This window comes from Archocentrus centrarchus, chromosome 8, assembly GCF_007364275.1.
Source record: "Archocentrus centrarchus isolate MPI-CPG fArcCen1 chromosome 8, fArcCen1, whole genome shotgun sequence".
In the NCBI taxonomy this organism is placed as follows: domain Eukaryota; kingdom Metazoa; phylum Chordata; class Actinopteri; order Cichliformes; family Cichlidae; genus Archocentrus; species Archocentrus centrarchus.
This window is the reverse complement of record NC_044353.1, coordinates 18,478,500-18,497,131: the sequence shown is the minus strand read 5'-3', so window position 1 is coordinate 18,497,131 and position 18,632 is coordinate 18,478,500. Positions and strand designations below refer to the sequence as shown.

The window sequence follows — 18,632 nt, the reverse complement described above, 5'->3', positions numbered from 1 at the left end:
TTTGATTTTGTGCGGTCAAAGACATCCTTTATTTCCTGCGTATTTTCAACCTGCTATGATTCATCTGTCCTCATTGGAGCTGCTGCCAAGCATTTCTATGACTGACTGATTTCAGCAGAGTTGCCCTGCTGAGCAGGGTTTTTGTCTTTGGTGTAAGGCAAAAAAAAAAAAGGAATCACGTCATCTTTGCAGCTCTCCTTCCCGTTCATTTTAACACTACTCTGCACTTAAAAGTCCGTTTAAGACCAAAAGCCTTGTTGACGTGGCCCATTTGTTGTAAAGTTGTAAAGCTTAACGCAAACGTAGACGCAAAGGTGACATTAAAAAAAATATTTGTGTAATCAATGTATTTTAGGTAAAAAAAAAAAAAAAGAATTAATACTGAGCTTTAATTTTCTTTCATGCTGTATGGATGCACATGGTTATGTGGGTTAATTATGGTTGCCAGATAACTGAGATCTAAAAACATCTACCACAGGTTGAACAAGGACAACTACTAAAAATGTAACAAGAGAGCCTTTAAAGGGAACTTTGGCAGATTTCTGTGTTTGTGTTTCCTGTATCTTTGCATCTGTAACAGAGTGTGATGTGTTATCTTGCTCTTATGAAGCTTAAGTCCTGGTTGCAACATGTATTCCTCAAAATTCTGGCTATCTTAAAGTGGTTACTGAATGTCTTTAATACCCACGAGGCAGGATATTTAAGTTTGTTTTGTGGACATGGAATAGAGGCTTGTTTTCTATCGGTGGGTGCTCCATGTCTCTTTGGCTGTGCCGTCTGCTGCCATTACTAATGGTCAGATTTGTATTTGACCTAATGCACGTATGTAACTACCCAATAAAACACTAGCAGTGTGTGACCTCTACCTCACAACTGTTTGTGGTTATTTTACAGTTAGGGGATCTGTGACTTGTCTCTCTTTTCCTCATGCACATGCTGATGCAACCCAGGCTCAATCTTACACTCCACTGGTCCTTCATTGTCACGTGAGGCTTTCACCCTCTCCCACATTTTTTTTTTATTTATTTTTTGCTTTCTTTCCTCACCCAAGGAGCGTGATTGGCAAGGTTTCCAAACTCTAGCAAAAAAAATAAACAAGACTTATTGTTATATAGATTTAACTTATCACCAAGTGGATTTTCTATAATGTTACTCCAGTTCTCTACTGAAAGCAACTTTGCAGTGTTACTCCAAGTCACTGACCTATTTTCCAACAATGCCTTTGTGGGGCTCTCCATTTGTGTTCCTATGACTGTGTTAACCATGGACAATATAGGACATGTTTACAATACCTTCCTGAGGTTTAAAAAACACTTGTATTGACTTTTTTTTTTGTTATTAATTACATAGTGAAAAGAATGTTAAGTGCAAACTACCATTACACAGTATTGTAGGGATTGTTTTGTTAAATTACATGTGCCACATTTTTAATTCCTTCTGGCTACATGTATTCCTCTAGTTTATTTTTCTGCTACTGCTGCCTACATCGTTCCGGGAGCGAAACACATGATGTAATCGCTAAAGCCAGTGATGTGACGTCAGATCACCCCACTCTGTTTCTGAGCTTCCCATTGGACGGTTTTACTGGTTCTACGGGAGGAGCCGCTTATTCGAGTCAAACAAACTTGGCTGTTGTCGAACGCACCGCCCACACGGCTGTGATTGGCTGTTGGGGGCAAGCCCACAATAAACATGCCCATGCTGTTTCCCTGAAAGTATACAGTGCCATAAAAACTTTATTTATACTAGATATCACAAAAGATATTTAGAGTTATAATAAGCGGGGCTGGCGCCAGAATTTAACTGGTTTATGCTGTAATTAAGTATTTTAATATACTCATGAAATGTAACTATATAGGTATTTTCTAGCTACTGTGTCAGTTTTTCGATTACAGCAATTATTTATTGTCTCTTTGTACTGTATCGGTTTTTGTGTGTAAATTGTATGAAATCATAGCCATATACGCCACACGCCGTCACCCATTTAGTTAAACAATCAAAACAAGGCTGAGAAACGGGGACGTGGGAATCTAGTTCAAAGGTAGTGATTGGCTGACATACCTGTCAATCATCAACGGTTGGATGGGTTTCTCCGGCTACCGCTGTAAGCACGTTAGTAGTGAATGAGCTTCGGTGTTTGGCTTGGTTTGACAAGTTTCCCAGGAAGATGATGACGGTAGGAGTGAGTAGTTAGCTGACACAAAAGTTAAAAGAAAAGGAAAAAGTTGCAGCTCGCGGTGCGTGCATGGTCCTTTTGTCAAATGTAAGGTGGCAGAAGTTTCCGATTTTTCTCTGAGCGATCCTACAGTCTGTCTACACTGGGAAGTCCAGACACGAGAGTAAAGATGAACAGCCTGTCTTTTGATGATCCTTCGTTGGATAATCTGGATCCAACACTGTCGCTTAACGACCCCAGTGATATTGACACGGCTCTCCTAAGCGACATTGATGGTAAGAAAATATAACGTATCCGCTGCTGGGTTAGGACAGACGCTGTTTGCTAATAGCCGGTAAAAATCGTACGTGTGTCACTTCTGCATACAATGTGTGCTTAAATTCATACCAATAATTCATGTGTTCTCCATGTAATATCCACACTAACAACATCAATTATGCTGCGATACTTAAAAAAAAAAAAAAAAAAAAAAAAAAGGTTTTAAAAGCTGAGAGCTAGCTTTCATCAGCCACTGTTAGCTGGATGCTAACCATTTAACGAGCCTTTGGAGGTTAGCCGGAGCTGATATTTTTGGTTTTTGTTAGTGATTTATTGTGGCGTTTCTTGCAATATCACAAGTTTTACTGTACTACAGTATTAAGAAAATATAAACCTGTTAGTGCGGCTAACGTGCTGCTAAAATGTCGCGAGTGCGCCCCGCCCCCAGCATGCTCCACAAACCGGGGTTACTGTCGTTCATTCCTCTCTTTTGGGTTCACAGACTCTCACCTGACCGCATTGACAAATCTAATGCATTTGTGTATCAGATTAATAGGTTGACTAATAAGATAACCCCGTGCTCTGCTGACGACTTTGCTTATTTTTAATTTTATTTAAAATATAGTGCTTTACATGTGACTTAAAAAAAAAAAAATGAAAGTCAGGTTCACATATACAATTTGTGGAGCGAGTTTGTGCATCCCATTGAGATCACAGGAGTATTTTTGAGTAGTGTTTATATATTTAGTGTTTTCTGGAAATTATCCTAAAATGGCCAGTATGTGTTTTTTATGATAGTGGCTATCGTGTAAATAAGAGAGCGCGCACTGCGTAAACAGTTTTCATATCCTGCGGCCGTGCTCGCCGGCTCCCTGACTTTGACCGACAGTAACCCTCTGTGACACTGCTCGATGGTAACCTCGCGCGTTGCCACAGGCAGCTCTCCCTCTCTTTTCCTGTCTTGGGCTGATCGGCATAGCAAGTCTCTGAGATGCGCTCTGATTGGCCAAGAGCGATCACCTCATACACAACACAGCTTCACAAATCCAGGCTGCTCCGTTTTTTACTGCAGACACAACATGAACTCATAATCACTTAAAAAAAAAAAAAAAAACGCGATGAAGTTTCCCCATCAAATTGAATGCTGTGAAAATGATTTCAGTGTTTGTTTTTCTAAATCACAGTGATTCCCAGAAGAAGCAGAGCAGTGAACAAATGCCATCTCACTTCTTTTTGTGTATAGTTCTTGCATTCAGTTTAAAACTACATGAAATTACCATTAAATATGTTAGATATAAAATGTTTTATATATATTTTAGATCATGCTAATGAAAAGCCACAAGTGTATAGGTGCATGACCATAATTAAGATGCCCATCTTCATCTTGTGCAGTTCTTTGATCCACAGCTGCAGGGACATGATGAATAGTTTGATAAACCTAATGTGTTAAATGTACAGTAGACCTGCACCTGATATTTCTGCGTAAGACACTCCATCTTGTGATTAGAATATTTGTAATTTTTTTTTTTAAGTGGATGGGGGTTGAGCGTTAATAGAAGCTAAAATGTGGTGAAAAGAAACTACATGAATTTTTCTTCAGTTTTAAACTGCTGTAGTCATAAATTATTACTACATGCACAGTCATGTGAAAAAGAACATTTTTCCATGCAAGAACTAGAGAGAAAGTAGCAGTCAGGTGCTGGTAAACAAAGCCACTCGATTAACTGACCGTCAGCAGGTGTAAGCACGCCTATAAAAGCTGAAGTTTTGGCAGGTTGTAGGTTTGGAATACTCATGTGTGTGTTAACACAAAGCCGCAATCTTCCCAGGAGTGACTCTCCCAGCAAATGTACCTCAAGTGCAGACAGTGTAATGTTCAGAGAAACTACAAAAAAACTGATGATTTGGACTTGCAGCCACAGGGCCCGGGCACCTTACATTGATTGAATTGGCCATGAACTCCTCTGTATACCAAAATGAATATTCTAGAGTCAAATGTGAGGCCATCTGTCTGACAGCTGACTCTTGGCTGAAATTGTGCCAGTTCAATAGGACAATGATCCGAAGCACAGCAGCAGATCTACAACAGACTGTCAAAAAAAGGGGAAAGAGTCAAGGTGTTGCAATGACCTGATCAAAAGTCCAGACATCAACCTGATTAAAATACTGTGGGGGGGGACCTTTGAGAGAGCTGTGCATAAGTGAATGCCTGCAAACCTCAATGAACTGAAACAACACTGAAAAGAAGAGTGGGCTAAAATTCCTCCACAACTATGTGAGAGACTGATAAAGTCATACAGAAAATGATTACTTCAAGTTACTGTTTCTAAAGTAGGTTTTATAAGCTGATGATTCGTGGGGTATACATAGTTTTTCACAGGATTGGACAAAATCCTGTGAAAACATTTCTTTTTCACATGCATTTTTTTTTTTTTTTGGAGAAAAAGCTAAATAACAGCAATACCAATACACAATTTAAGAGTTTGTTCCTTTATATTTGAGTGTCACATTGGTCTTACCTGTTTGTGCAGAATTACACATTCCTGTACTACACTGCAGTTATATTTTTGTCAGATATTAATATTGGCTATCTGCTTACTTCCTTTATTATTTTTCTTAAGCTAACTTTTGAGTGTTCCCAGTGATTTGTTTGATCATAAACACAATCACAGTACATGTGGATTGATTAATTGGTAACTAGATGAAAATGCAGGAGATGCAGTTTGCTCCTAAAAAGGTCAGGAATTCAAAATAAATGAACAAGGTTTCTCCAAGAAATGCCCAGTTCTACTGTTTCTACTCGAATAATAATATTCACAGTGATTGCCTCTCTGTTCAGACATGCTACAGCTCATCAACAACCAGGACATGGAGTTTGGAGGACTCTTTGATGCCCCTCCGTATACCATGGCTCCTCCCATCCAAGAGATTCACGGGCCGACTCAGACCATCACCTCAGCTGCCCCCCCAACCACCACTACCACACCTCCGTCTTCATCTTCGTCTTCCTCTTCCATCCTAAGCAGTAACCCCCATCTGGATGCGTTACTGGGCCCTCCTATTACTCGTAGCTCGTCCACCCCAGATAAGGCCTTCCAGCCTCCCACCTTCCAGCAGTCTCCCCTGGCCCAGGTACCCAGCTCCACCCAGAGGCAGCAGCCGGCCTCCCCACAACAAGCTCAAAGCATCAGACAGACCCAAGTGGAGCAACCCCAACCGATCCTCAGCCCGTCTGCTCCTGCCCAGGCAGCTTCACCTAATAGCTCCCCAGGACCAAACCCAGCGTTCAGCTCAACGCCTCAGGCTCTCTTCACCTCTCCTGCACCCCAGACTCCACCTCAGCCCCAGCCACAGACACAGACACAGACACAGCCTCAGGCCCGGACCAACTACAGCAGCCAAAAGAGCTACACAGGTAAGCACTCTCTGATGGTGATGATTGAGTCATAGGTTACATGAAAGTTAGATGGTACAGAGTATCAGAATGTGCTTTAATAAAACCTATGAATCCTTTAAAGGAAATGATGGAAGTAAAAATTACTGTAGTTTTTCTTCATATAGAGACAAGTTCCTTGACTTTGAATAGCTGTCATCCAATCAGTCTAATATCCATCATGTATTCTGTCTGCATCACTGAACATCTATTAGCAGGGTTAAACCAGATTTTTTTTTTTGTTCTGCAATTTAATTACAGAGTTTTTGAATCTCGAATCCTCAGTGAGGGGAAAAAATTGTCTTCTGATTTTGTAATAGAGAAAAAACTCCACATGTATCTGTTTGCAGCTTATGTTTGTTAAATGTTGAGGTTGTTTTCAGTGGATTACAAAAAGCAGATTTGGATGAATCATGGAACTCTGGCTCTCTAACAGCTGAAACTCAGAGTCCAGCAAGGTTGGCTGTTCACGTGCAGCACATTTATCAGGCTAGGACACTAGGTTATTCAACCTCAGATGATTGCATATTAATGTCGTAATCTAATAGACTTTGCTCAGCAGTGTAAGAGTCTGTGATCTAATTAAAATTTTTGCGCGTGTGGACAAGCTTTGTAATAGCGCTGCATACACAGTAGACAGTCCATCTTGTGCGCATATCTATATCCATATCGCTTCAACCCTGGTGTAGATAAGGGAAAGCAGTGGCTAGCTCATTTGGAGACTATCACATTTATAATGAGATCATAGTTCACCTTTTGCCTACATATCCTATAAACAGTGTCAGATAATGCAGAAGTCTTAAAATGAAAAAAATCTGCATTATTTTCATCAAGACTGACTTACTTTCAAGTTAACAATTCTTTTGGAAGCTTTATTAACAAACACCAGCATATGTTTAATGTATTTGTCATTTTTGTGTTATTTTAAAGTCAGAATTGTTCAAGTCAGATATTTCTTACAATTTTACATGCTTGATTTAAGTCTGAAGAAGTCTTTATGGCATCACTCTTTTCCAGCTGGCAGTCCCAGCAGTGTGAGCACTCCTGCCACCAGTTTGTCATCCTCGCCGCCGAGCATTCAGCCAGTGGCCATTCAGACCCAGCTCCAAGGGCTGACCACTGCCTCTCCTCTCCTGACCACATCAACTAGCCCTTCAGGTCAAACTGTCACAGCCCACGTACAGCAAGTACCTGTGAGTGTGTGATGGTGCTCTCTGAGTGAGCCTGGGCGGACTTACAAAAGCATGCACTGCAGTCCTTGTTTATGTAAATGAATTTCTGTGTATCTGTTTATTCTGGTGTCCTCAGGTATTGCTGCAGCCCCAGTTCATCAAGGCTGAGAGCCTCCTGCTGACCACTTTAAAGTCTGACCCCTGTATGGTTACTACTGTGTCCTCTCCCACGTCCCTGGCCACCACCACCCCAGTACAGAGCACTTCACTGCAGGTACATACATAATATGAACTCAAACCTAATACTGAAGCCGTACAGTGCATTGGTGCTGAGTTTACACCCAAGATATTAAACTGGCACTCATATCCCCTTGTTTTCTCAGGCCTTTATGGGTGGGGGTACTATCCTGACTACAGTGCCTGTCATGGTGGATGCTGAAAAGCTTCCCATCAACCGCATTGCCATCAGTGGTAAGCCGGTTGGCCAGCCACACAAAGGGGAGAAGCGCACAGCCCACAATGCTATTGAGAAGCGATACCGCTCCTCCATCAATGACAAAATCGTGGAGCTCAAAGACCTGGTGGCTGGCACTGAAGCCAAGGTAAGAAGCAGAGGTATTTACAAGTATCCCATGTTTGTTTTTTTTTATGCTATCTTTTTTTTTTTTTTTTTGTCAGCTCTTCTTTCACATGAACCGTTAAAAAGTCTGATACTTGAAAACATTTTTTTTCTTGAATTTTTAGCTCAATAAATCTGCAGTACTGAGGAAAGCCATCGATTACATCCGTTACCTGCAGCAGTCTAACCAGAAGCTCAAACAAGAGAACATGGCTCTTAAAATGGCAGCCCAGAAAAACAGTATGTGCTTAAAATTGTCTCTCTCCTGTATTCCACAACAGCCTCTTGGCATTTTATTTCAGTTTCTTGAAAGTCAGTCGTGCAGTTGACCTTTAGCAACAAGGTGTGCTGATTCTTTTATCCTGAAGTGACAAATATAAAATGGAATTAAGTGGATTGTAGGGTGGAAGCTTTCTTTGCCTTTGTACCCTTGATTGACCCTCTAAATACTCCCTTCATCGTCTTTTTATTCTTTCCACAGAGTCTCTGAAGGACCTGGTTGCCATGGAAGTGGACGGACAGGCTGACGTGAAGAACGAGCTGCCCACCCCGCCAGCCTCTGATGTGGGTTCCCCGACTTCTTTCTCTCACTGTGGCAGTGACTCAGAGCCTGACAGTCCAATGGGGGAGGACACAAAGGTATACAGCTCTCATTTAAACAAAACATTTGAGATGAGGGTTCACGATAGACACGCAAGGAGATTTCACAAGCACGTTTCCCACCGGGTTGCATCAACAAAGGCGTGTGGGAACCGTGCAGACCAGTTGTGGCAGTTTTGAAAGCGAAATTTTTTTCTGTGCTTGCTTGATATAGGATTTCAGCTGTGCAGCACTTATATATTTGGCACATTATGAAAGGGGAAAAAAAAACACAATAACAGACGCTGCTGTGGGCGACAGCTCTGTTAGAATGCAGTCAGGTCAGTTTAGCAACCGCGCTCTTCTTACAGAGCTATGCAGATGGATAAATGTGATTTTGTATTGTCTTGTTGAAAAAGACATTGTCTTGATAGTAGCATATGTTAGCATATGTTTAGTGTTACTGGGGCTTTTATAAGATGTGCAGTTGCTGTGAATACAGCAGTGTTTTTTTATGTTTGAAAACGTTTCTGGATGGTGCGCTATTAACTGACATTTATGGATGCAGGGACAATTGTATTTAATGAGACTGGTTAGCAGCCCTGTTTGAGGCCATCCAGTGAATTGATGGGTTGGGGATGAAAATTGAGAAACATTTTTAAATTGTTGAACTATTTGTCCACGCAGTTATTCACCCAATGGTGAATCCGTAATCGTCTTTACTTCTGAAAGTAATTTATCTAAATACCTGTGACAAGTTCCATCAGGGTCCCCCCCCCCCCCCCTAGACTGTTTTAATGATTTGCATCTATTCAAAATTGAAGATGAGAACTGGCCAACTGGAGACAAAAACCTGTTGTTCACAGTGTTTGCATACGACCACATTTAACAGTAATGCTAGATTATCACTAGTTACAGTTACATGTCATTGTTTCAGACATGCAAGCTCAGGTGAGGTGCTTGTTTACCGTAAACAAGGTGCAGATAAGAGGTCTCAGTGCAGCCAGGGCGCTGAACTATTAATCAGCCACTATTGCACCTCAAAAATGTAATTACTCATGCTTTTGTCAGCTTCATGTTGCCGAATGAATTAATGAACTGAATAATCACAAATGTATCTTCCTGGATTCTCTTATGTGCCAGCCAAATATGGGCGTGTTGGACCAGTCGACAGCAGGTGGAAGTGCCGGTGGCATGTTGGACCGTTCCCGTATGGCGTTGTGTGCCTTCACCTTCCTCTTCCTCTCCCTCAACCCTCTGGCCGCTCTGCTCTGTTCATCGGGTAGCAGCACATCTGGAAGGACCGAAGCCATCAGCACCCATCACGCAGGCAGGAGCGTTCTGGGTGTGGATGTTGCAGGTACAGAGTGGGGAAAGTGCTGGGAGGAAGACAGATGACAATGATGATGCTATTGTCAGTGGTACAGCTCTAGTTGCACATGATTTGCTCTGAACAAATGACATTTAAATGACACTGTGTGCGTTGTCTATAGCTGACTCGTGGGGCTGGATGGATTGGATGCTCCCAACTATACTAGTGTGGCTGCTGAATGGTATTCTGGTATCGGGAGTTCTAATCCGGCTGTTGGTGTATGGAGAACCTGTAACCAGACCACACTCTGGATCATCTGTCTTGTTCTGGAGGCATCGTAAACAGGCTGACCTGGACCTGGCAAGAGTATGCTTTTTTAATTCATTTTTTTTAAATTTATCACAAATGTATAAAATGTACTTATCAATGTGGAGGCATTTCACCAAGTTTAAGTAAATTCTAAACTCTCAGAATCTATTCAGAGTGGTTCTTTGTTATTTCTCACCACTTCTCTCTCTTACACTTCACAGGGAGACTTTGCCCAGGCCAGTCACAACCTGTGGACCTGTCTGAAGGCTCTTGGTCGTCCCCTACCCACGTCTCAGCTGGACCTGGCCTGCGCTGCACTGTGGTCTCTATTAAGATTCTGCCTCCAGCGGCTCTGGGTTGGCCGCTGGCTGGCTGCCAGGGCAGGAGGGCTGCGATCCGATCGCCCCCTGCAGGAGGATGCCTGCAAAAGCAGTCGTGATGCCGCCCTGGTTTACCACCGCCTGCACCAGCTCCACATGACAGGTTGGTCATGAGAACAGTCTTTTTTTTTTTTTTTTTTTTTTAAAAGATCAGAACAGTGTCACACTGATTGACATTGAAATTGTCAATCAGTTCAAAGCAACTAAGCAAGATTTAAAATAATGTTTGCAAATTGTTGCAAGCTTTACTGTGCAGAAAGGTCAGATTATCCTACCTCTAGCATCCATTATGCAGTGAGTTTAATTTGCATCAAGGTGGAGGTGTATATTTCTAGAGAAGTATACCTAGATAAACAATAGAAAAGCTTGTTCTTTTATAGGCTATTGCCTTTTAAAACAATATGCTATTGGCTTCATTTATGATAGGATGTGTTTTGGTTTTATGGCACCCTTTGTTTAGTGTTTTGATTTGATGATAATAAATGACACTGAAAACACTGTTAATTTATACGTGCATTTATGTATTGAATCGTATGCCATATTTTTCCTGTTAGATTTCTGTCTGAAGATAAATTTCTCTTTAACCCCAGAACAGTTTGGTGAACTCCTAATGTTCACGTGAAAGTGATTTCAAAACTCATGTTAGTATTCTAGGGTTAATTTTTTTATTTTTTTTTTTGTGAATATTTAATTACCTTTTAACTATAAATTACTATATAAAAATGGTCATTATTTCCTTGTCTTCAATCTGTGCATACAGGTAAACTGAATGGCAGCCACCTCTCAGCAGTGCACATGTCTTTAAGTGCAGTGAACCTGGCAGAGTGTGCTGGCTCATGCCTGCCTGTGGCCTCTCTGGCTGAGATCTACGTTTCTGCAGCTCTGCGAGTCAAAGCCAGCTTGCCGAGGATCCTGCATTTCACCTCTGTGAGTCCCTCTTGTTTGCACAAGCACGAGCATCTTTCTCAGTCATTTATAAGCAGTGTATTTACATGGATGCTGTCAGAATGAAGTACTTTTACACAGCATTTGCTGGTTGTTTTGTACTCACATGATGTAACAGCAAGCAGTTTTGAGTTTGATTTGTTTCATTTGTCTTGTGTGGTTAATGAACTTTAGCTGAGGTTATTAATGATCCTGGGATTTGTCCCAGTATGAATTATTTTAAACTACACTCAACCAACCCCCCCCCCCCCCCCCCCCCCCCCCCCCCCCCCTTCTGATAGCGTGTGTTCCTGAGCAGTGCTCGCCAAGCATGCCTGTCATCCAGCGGCAGTGTCCCCCCCGCCATGCAGTGGCTTTGTCACCCACTAGGGCACCGCTTCTTTGTGGATGGGGATTGGGCTATTCGCAGCACCCCGAAAGAAAGCATTTACAGCCAGGCTGGCAACACTGGTCAGTGAATGCAGAAGTTTACCCTTAGTGTTTGAATGTGTTTATTTTACAATGCCTAATTTGAATTTTTGGAATCTTCTGATTAAAGTTTCTTGCCTATGACATACACGCCTACTCGGGCGTTTATATTTGTTAATGGTTTGCTGGTTCTTTTACAGTGGATCCTCTGGCTCAGGTGACTCAGGCATTTAGAGAGCACCTCCTGGAAAAGGCTCTGTACTGTGTGGCCCAGCCTCATGGAGAGAAAAATACAAGCCAGGGAGAGGGGTGAGAAAACAATCATTGATTCTTGTTACCTTGCTGAAGTTGTGTATGCTTCATTTGCTTTTCTTGGTGACAATCTCAATCTAACTGAGCTACAAAGGAAGCAATGAGGATAACAAACGTGTTTTCAATTTGAGCATTTAAAAAAAATGCTTTTTGTAGTTATGTTTTTATGTTAACAATTTTGAGGCAAAATAACAGTTCTGGTATGTGTGTGTCTGTCCTCAGGGAGTATGCGGATGCCCTGGAATATCTCCAGCTGTTGATTAGTGCATCAGATGCGGCTGGTGCCACCTCACAGTCCTTTGCTATTGGCTCCAACATGGCTATTGTGACAGGTATGGATGGCACCTCTTTCCAATTGCATTTGTTTTTCTGTATGATATGGTAAAAGTCCACAAAATAAATAGACTATTTATATAATCTTTGATAGCTTATTGTCAGCTCTAAAAATATTAGTGATCATTAACGGCACCAACTTTTTATTCAGCTTAAAAATTTTGAAAAGATCAGAACTTGCCTCTAAATGCTTTTGTTATTTAAGCAATTTCATGTCTGTCTTCAGTGCTACTTGTCTTTTTTTTTTTTTTTAATAATTGCGTGAACTTTCCCTGCAGACTGCTCTTTCTTTATTGTGCTTGCAGAATAAGAAGTTGTGACAAAGTTCATTTTTACATCACTGAGATCAAGTAGCTTGATTTCCCTTTGACTTCCATCCTCCCACCACTTTCCTTTGTCCTTACTGATCACTGATGTGAGCGAAAGAGGGCTAGGTGAAAGGGAGGAATCTGCTAGATTGCTTCATCTATCTTCAGCACTGTCAAATTGGTGATCACCTTGAGAGGAAGGAGGGAGAGGGAGGGAAGAGAGACTGTGCAGGGATTTTAATAAGAGACTTTTCTTGGCAGAGCCTTAGGTTACTCGCACATGTTTTAGAAGTCTGTGTGTGTTGCCCTGTGTTAAATGGAGGGCTTTTTTCCTCGTGAGCGAATCGTCAAAATTCTCGAGGGGGGGACCAGATTGATTCAGAGGTCAAAATGCAGACAGCAGCTGTCTGCATGTGTGCACTGTCATGCATGCTAAATGTGAAAGTGGGCAACCTGGGATTTAAATATCTGCATGTTTATTTGTCTGGGGGTGTCTCACCTTAGACTGTTTTTCTTCTAATGTCCAGGCTGTGACCCCCACTCCAAGTGGTGGTCCTCGATTGCTGTAGTGATCATCAACTGGCTCCAAGGAGACGATGCTGCAGCGGAGAGACTGTATCCGACTGTTGAGCACCTGCCCCGCAGTCTGCAGAACGCAGAGTAAGTTAGACATATAAACATTGGAACTTGGAACTTTGCTCTCCTAATGCCAAACTAAGGACATACACACCCTCAAACACTTGCACCACTTTAACCTGTATCCTCTGTGTTCCCCCCTCCCCATGTCCTGTCAGGAGTCTTCTGCCCAGAGCCTGTCTGAACACATTCAGGGCAGTGCGAGCTCTGCTGTCCAAGCCAGAAAACTGCCAGCTGAGTCTGAGCTACAGTGACAAGGCCAGTGCCCTACTCCGAGACAGCCTAAACCTGGGACCACACTGCCATAGCTCCAGTTTAGACAAGGTACGCGCAAAGAGGCACAAGTTCTTTCAGATTTGTGCACGTAAGTGATGTTTATTAGTCCTACGAGGGACATTTCACGAAGACGACAACATCTGCGCGAGGGGGAAAAAAATACACATGAATACCCACAGTGACAGATGCCCACACACGCGTGTGTATATAAATAGCTGTATACATAATAGTGTAGAAATTATACACACATGCACATAATCAGTGGAACACGCACGTGCACGCGCGTGCACCTTTGTCACAATACAAAGCTGCACACTTCACCAGACAGCGAATCCCTCGCAGCAACTCCACTCTGTGATGCTGCAATGTCCTACCCTCTGGCACTCAGCAGATGGTGATGCTGGTGGATAGGTAGCTCACAGTGGGTGTATGTTTATGGCCAGAGCTGCAGTGCATTGTAGTTGCATTGCATGTGTGTCTCAGCTGAGTGCAATGTACCTGCAGTGCAACACAGAGCTGGGCCGCTCACAGCAGAACACACTCATGTAGGAGGGGCAGAAAATGTCCTTCAACATTGAGTATAGATGCGTTTGCGTACTTCTGCACAAAATCTGTGTGTTTGTCTGTTATCATGCTAACTTTTCTCAATTTGTCTCATTGATACAATTTAAAAATAGCAGCTGAAAATGACTTTTTGTAGTTTAACTTGTTGAGCAAAATAAGCTAATTTTTTACAAACCGGAACCGCTGTCACATTCCTCACATTTCTGTATCAGTGGAAAATATTTAAATATTTCAGCACTATTGTTGTTTTCATTTCATCCTAGGTTGTCCAGTTGTTGTTGTGTGATTTGCTGCTGGTTATGAGGACTAATGTCTGGCGTCTGCAGCAACAAGGGGGCGCTCCTGCAGGGCAAGGCTCAGCGGGTACCAGCGGCCCCCCAGGCATTCAACAGGCCTCTCCACCAGAGCTCGTGGGCTTTCAGCAAGATCTCAGCTCACTACGCAAGCTGGCACAGAGTTTCAGACCTGCGATGCGAAGAGTATGTAAAACACGGTTGCATTTTACCTTTTATTTGTTAGGATGAATCTGAAAGTGCTCTGTAATGCACATACATAACACAGATCTGCTGCACACACATCTTATGAATTGAAAATGATAAAATTTCTCTATGTAATGGCACATGTTAAGAGAAGCACATTGTAAATGCATACGAATATAATCCGGTACACATATTTGCATGCAGTGCGTGGTATATAATTCTCTGGAAGGCTGGGAGGTGCTGCAGTACATGCATAAACACACACACACAGAGACACACACACACACACACAGACACACACCCCCCGAGGCAAGCGTTTAGCAGCATTGTTCACAAGACTTCAAAGCCTCTCAGAGGTAGAGCTGAGCATTATGTGTGAGTCATCATCGCTCGGCTGTCGTCCCTCCTCCTCCTCTTCCTCTTCTCTCACCTCTCTCTTTTTCCTCCATCCCTTTCCAGTTGTTTCTTCATGAAGCTACAGCCAGGCTGATGGCAGGGGCCAGTCCCACCCGCACACATCAGCTCCTGGATCGCTCACTGCGACGCAGAGCAACACCCGGAGCTAAGACAGGTGTGTGTGTGTGTGTGTGTGTGTGTGTGTGTGTGTGTGTGTGTGTGTGTGTGTGTGTGTGTGTGTGTGTGTGTGTGTGTGTGTGTGTGTGTGTGTGTGTGTGTGTAGATTTTATGTTTCATTCAGTCTGCACAGTTGATTCTGTTTGTAGACAGCTTAACTCCTGTTGATATTTTTAATTTGGTGAAGTAATGTTTGTAACTCAGTCCTCATTTAATCAAACCCACGACCCTGAAAAGGATAAACGGAAGAGAATGGATGGATGGAAGTTTAGCGAGGAACAAAAAAAAGGCCCAGCACTCTTTAAGTGTAGCTTCTACATTCTGAGGATGTGATGTTCAGCCCCATGTTAATAAACTAAATATAGATCTGTTTGAGACATTTGAAGATGGCTTCTGAGGTGCTAGATAAATAATTTCTTTACATTATTCTCTGATGTTTTTAAATAGATGAAATTAGAAAATAAATAGCCATTATATTTTATACTAAAAGTAATCTTTGCATCCTTAGTATTTGCTTTGTTTGTCATATTTTGTGGCAGAATGAGAAACTGGGACATATTATTGGTTTATCATTGTCTTTAAAAGTGATGCTTAATGCCTGTAGCATTAAGATGGGAAGCGTTGATAATTTTTTTTTTTTTGCTTTTTGAAAAAGTGTTCAAATCAGTTTTCATTTTTGGTTTGCAGAGGAGTGTGAGACACGGCCCGGCCAGCGGGAACAGGCAGAGGCCGTGATGCTGGCGTGTCGCTACCTTCCTCCGTCCTTCCTTTCGGCTCCGGGCCAAAGGGTGGGCATGCTGGCCGACGCTGCCCGCACCCTGGAGAAGCTGGGAGACAAGAGGACCCTCCACGACTGCCAGCAAATGATTATAAAACTGGGCAGCGGCACAACAGTCACCAACAGCTAGAGGCAGGGGAAAGGGGAGGGGCTGAGAGACATGCATGGACTTTGTGTACATATATATAAACATCTGTGACATCCAAAAACACACAAACAGACAGACAGAACCATACACAGTATCATTGTGGTGAGCAGCTATTGAACAGATTTGTACAGATTCATATCAAACTGGATTTTCTTCACGAGTTGTCCCTCCCATCGCCCCAGCCAAACATCAAAGCACTTGTCGAGTTCGCAGTCTTGTTGCTACGGATTATTTTTAGAAAATATTTTCCTCTTGTCGAAAAGAATCCCCTGATGAGAATGAGTTGCAGTGCCACAGTTTGGCCACAAAGAGGAGCCATCGTGTCCTTCTGGTGGAAGGTGTAAGTGGAGAGGGTGCAAAGCGTGAAAATGAATTTGGCCCTGCATTTACTAGTGTATTCCCACCCTCCTTTTTTTTTTTTTTTTTAAACATAGATGCACCTTCTGCAGGCAGGAGAGCTCAGTGGTCTGGAGTGACCGGCTGCTCTGATTGGTTGCAGAATGCGGTATCTGTGTGTTTTGTTGGAGGAAAAAGAACAACCAAACTTGGATTGGTCTGACTGTGGGCTTGTGTAGTGGGAAGGCACTTCACAGTACTGTTGAAGTGAATTTGAATCATACTTCACCGGTGATAATCTGTAGCGAGGTGTCCGACTGGCCAAGCCCCGTTTTTCTATCTGCACTAAGCCTGTGAGGCTGATTTCAGCGAGATATGGCTTTATGAGGTTATTTTCATAGAGGTCTTGTTTTTGTTTTGCTGTGTACATATTTTAATATGTATTTATAATCTTATGAACTTTGATCAAGCAGTATTTTGCATAAGAAGAGTGATTTAATGCTTATTTTTCCAGTTTAATCTTGCCTTTATTTGGTAGTTTTGAACTAGGCCGGCATAATGTAGTCACTGTGTGGTACTGCCATCAGGTGAGTGTCGCATACCCACGCAGCTGTCATAGGCACTGGCTATTTCTGGCATTGATAAACCAACAGCTCAAGCTAGAACATGAACATTTGGCACTTCAGAAGAAAGTTGCGTAAATCAGATGGTTTCAAAATCATTAACCTTTTGTTGTTGTTGTTGTTGTTGTTGTTGTTCCAAAGAAAGCCTGTGAGGAATTTCTTTTTTTTTTTTTGTAGCTGCAACATTGCTTTCTCTTTCAGTCATCATAAGCAAAATTTTGACATGTTTTTGTCCCAGGACCTATGTGAAAGACTGGAAAACCTGGGTTTAAGATGACAGTGATGCAATCGCGTCTAATAGTAATGATGATGTTGACTTCACTGACATTCTTTCGTCTCCTCCTTGTTCTTCATCTGTTCCTTTTTGTTATGTAAATATTAAAACATTTTGTAAAGAAAAAAATTGTTTCCTGTCATAATTAAATGAACTGGGTAAAGTTTAGGCTTACACTAACCTTAAAGGGGGTTGTGGGTCATACATGTTTCTACATAACATCTGGCTAAAGATTTTGTCAATGTAATTCAGATATGGATTAATATGATACTTGGATTAATGTCAGCAAAGGCTCCAGAAACACTGAATCATCTCCAGTATTTTCCCACAATGAGTTTTCCAAAAGATTTTTTTTTCCTTTTTCAATTTAATGATTCACATCAAAGTGACTTGTACTCACTTGCCACTTAACTAGCTATGCTAGTCCAGGGTTGTATCTGCTTTTGCCTTAATTCTTTGTGGCATAGATTCAACAAAGTTCCTCAGAAATTTTGGTCCGTATTGACACGATAGCGTCACAGTTGCTGCAGATTTGTCGGCTACATGATGCAAATGTTCCGTTCCACACAGACCAAAGGTGGATTATTGCGTTGATCTGGTGACTGTGGAGGCCATCTGAGTACAGTGAACTCAGTGTCAAGTTTAAGATGATATGAGCTTTGTGACATGCTGAATTATCCTGCTGTTAGCAACTATCAGAAGATGGATATGCTGATCGTGTTCATAAAAGGATGGACATGGTCAGCAACAATATACTCAGGTAGGCTGTGGTCTTTAAATGGTGTTCAGTCTGTACCAAGGGGTTCAAATACCCCCCACACCATTTCACCAGCAGCAACCTACACAAGTCGGACCAATACAAGTCAGGATGGATCCATGCTTTCAGTCTGAGCTTACTGTCTAAATATCACAGCAGAAATTGAGACTGATCAAACCAGGCAACATTTTTTCCGTTGTCCATTTTTGGCAAGCATGTGTGAACTGTAGCCTCAGTTTCCTGTTCTTGGTTGACAAGAGTGGCACCTGGTGTGGTCCTCTGCTGCTGTAGCCCATCTACTTGTCTTGTGCATTCATAGATGTTCTTCTGCATACCTTGGTTGTAACAAGTGGTTATTTGAGTTACTGTTTCCTTCCTGTCAGCTCAAAGCAGGCTGGGAATTCTTGTCTGACCTCCGGCATCAGCAAGGCCTTTTCGCCCAGAGAACCCTCTGTTTGGGAGGGGCAGCCAATCAGAACAAAGTTGACAATTTTTTTGTTGAGGATGAGATGAGGGCCTGCGAAAGGGCAGATAAGGTTTATTCTGAAATGCGAATGATGCAAAGCTACCCTCAGAGTCCAAGAATAAAAAATATGGAGCTGGAAATGAGCATAGTCGGTCCCATTTAATATAATTCATATTAG

The 18,632-nt window shown here is 42.2% G+C and overlaps 1 protein-coding gene across 1 annotated transcript; it reads left to right on the top strand.

Moving 5' to 3' along the window:
* The first annotated feature begins 2,093 nt into the window (after positions 1-2,093).
* Positions 2,094-17,349, top strand: srebf1 (sterol regulatory element binding transcription factor 1). Its single transcript, XM_030735401.1, has 19 exons — positions 2,094-2,451; positions 5,274-5,849; positions 6,885-7,060; positions 7,176-7,313; positions 7,423-7,641; positions 7,784-7,898; positions 8,140-8,297; positions 9,381-9,597; positions 9,731-9,915; positions 10,080-10,341; positions 10,999-11,165; positions 11,465-11,633; positions 11,792-11,900; positions 12,126-12,235; positions 13,072-13,204; positions 13,339-13,504; positions 14,284-14,499; positions 14,959-15,070; positions 15,760-17,349. Exons 1-19 carry the CDS (start codon positions 2,346-2,348, stop codon positions 15,978-15,980), a joined length of 3,555 nt encoding a protein of 1,184 aa, XP_030591261.1. The 5' UTR covers positions 2,094-2,345; the 3' UTR covers positions 15,981-17,349.
* The last annotated feature ends 1,283 nt before the right edge of the window (positions 17,350-18,632 follow it).

Bases quoted from the DNA above. Each gene is read 5' to 3' on its own strand.
- srebf1 (XM_030735401.1), top strand. From the start codon at position 2,346: ATGAACAGCCTGTCTTTTGATGATCCTTCGTTGGATAATCTGGATCCA. The intron at 7,061-7,175 runs GTGAGTGTGTGA...TGGTGTCCTCAG, and splicing joins CCCACGTACAGCAAGTACCT to GTATTGCTGCAGCCCCAGTT. The intron at 11,901-12,125 runs GTGAGAAAACAA...GTCTGTCCTCAG, and splicing joins AATACAAGCCAGGGAGAGGG to GGAGTATGCGGATGCCCTGG.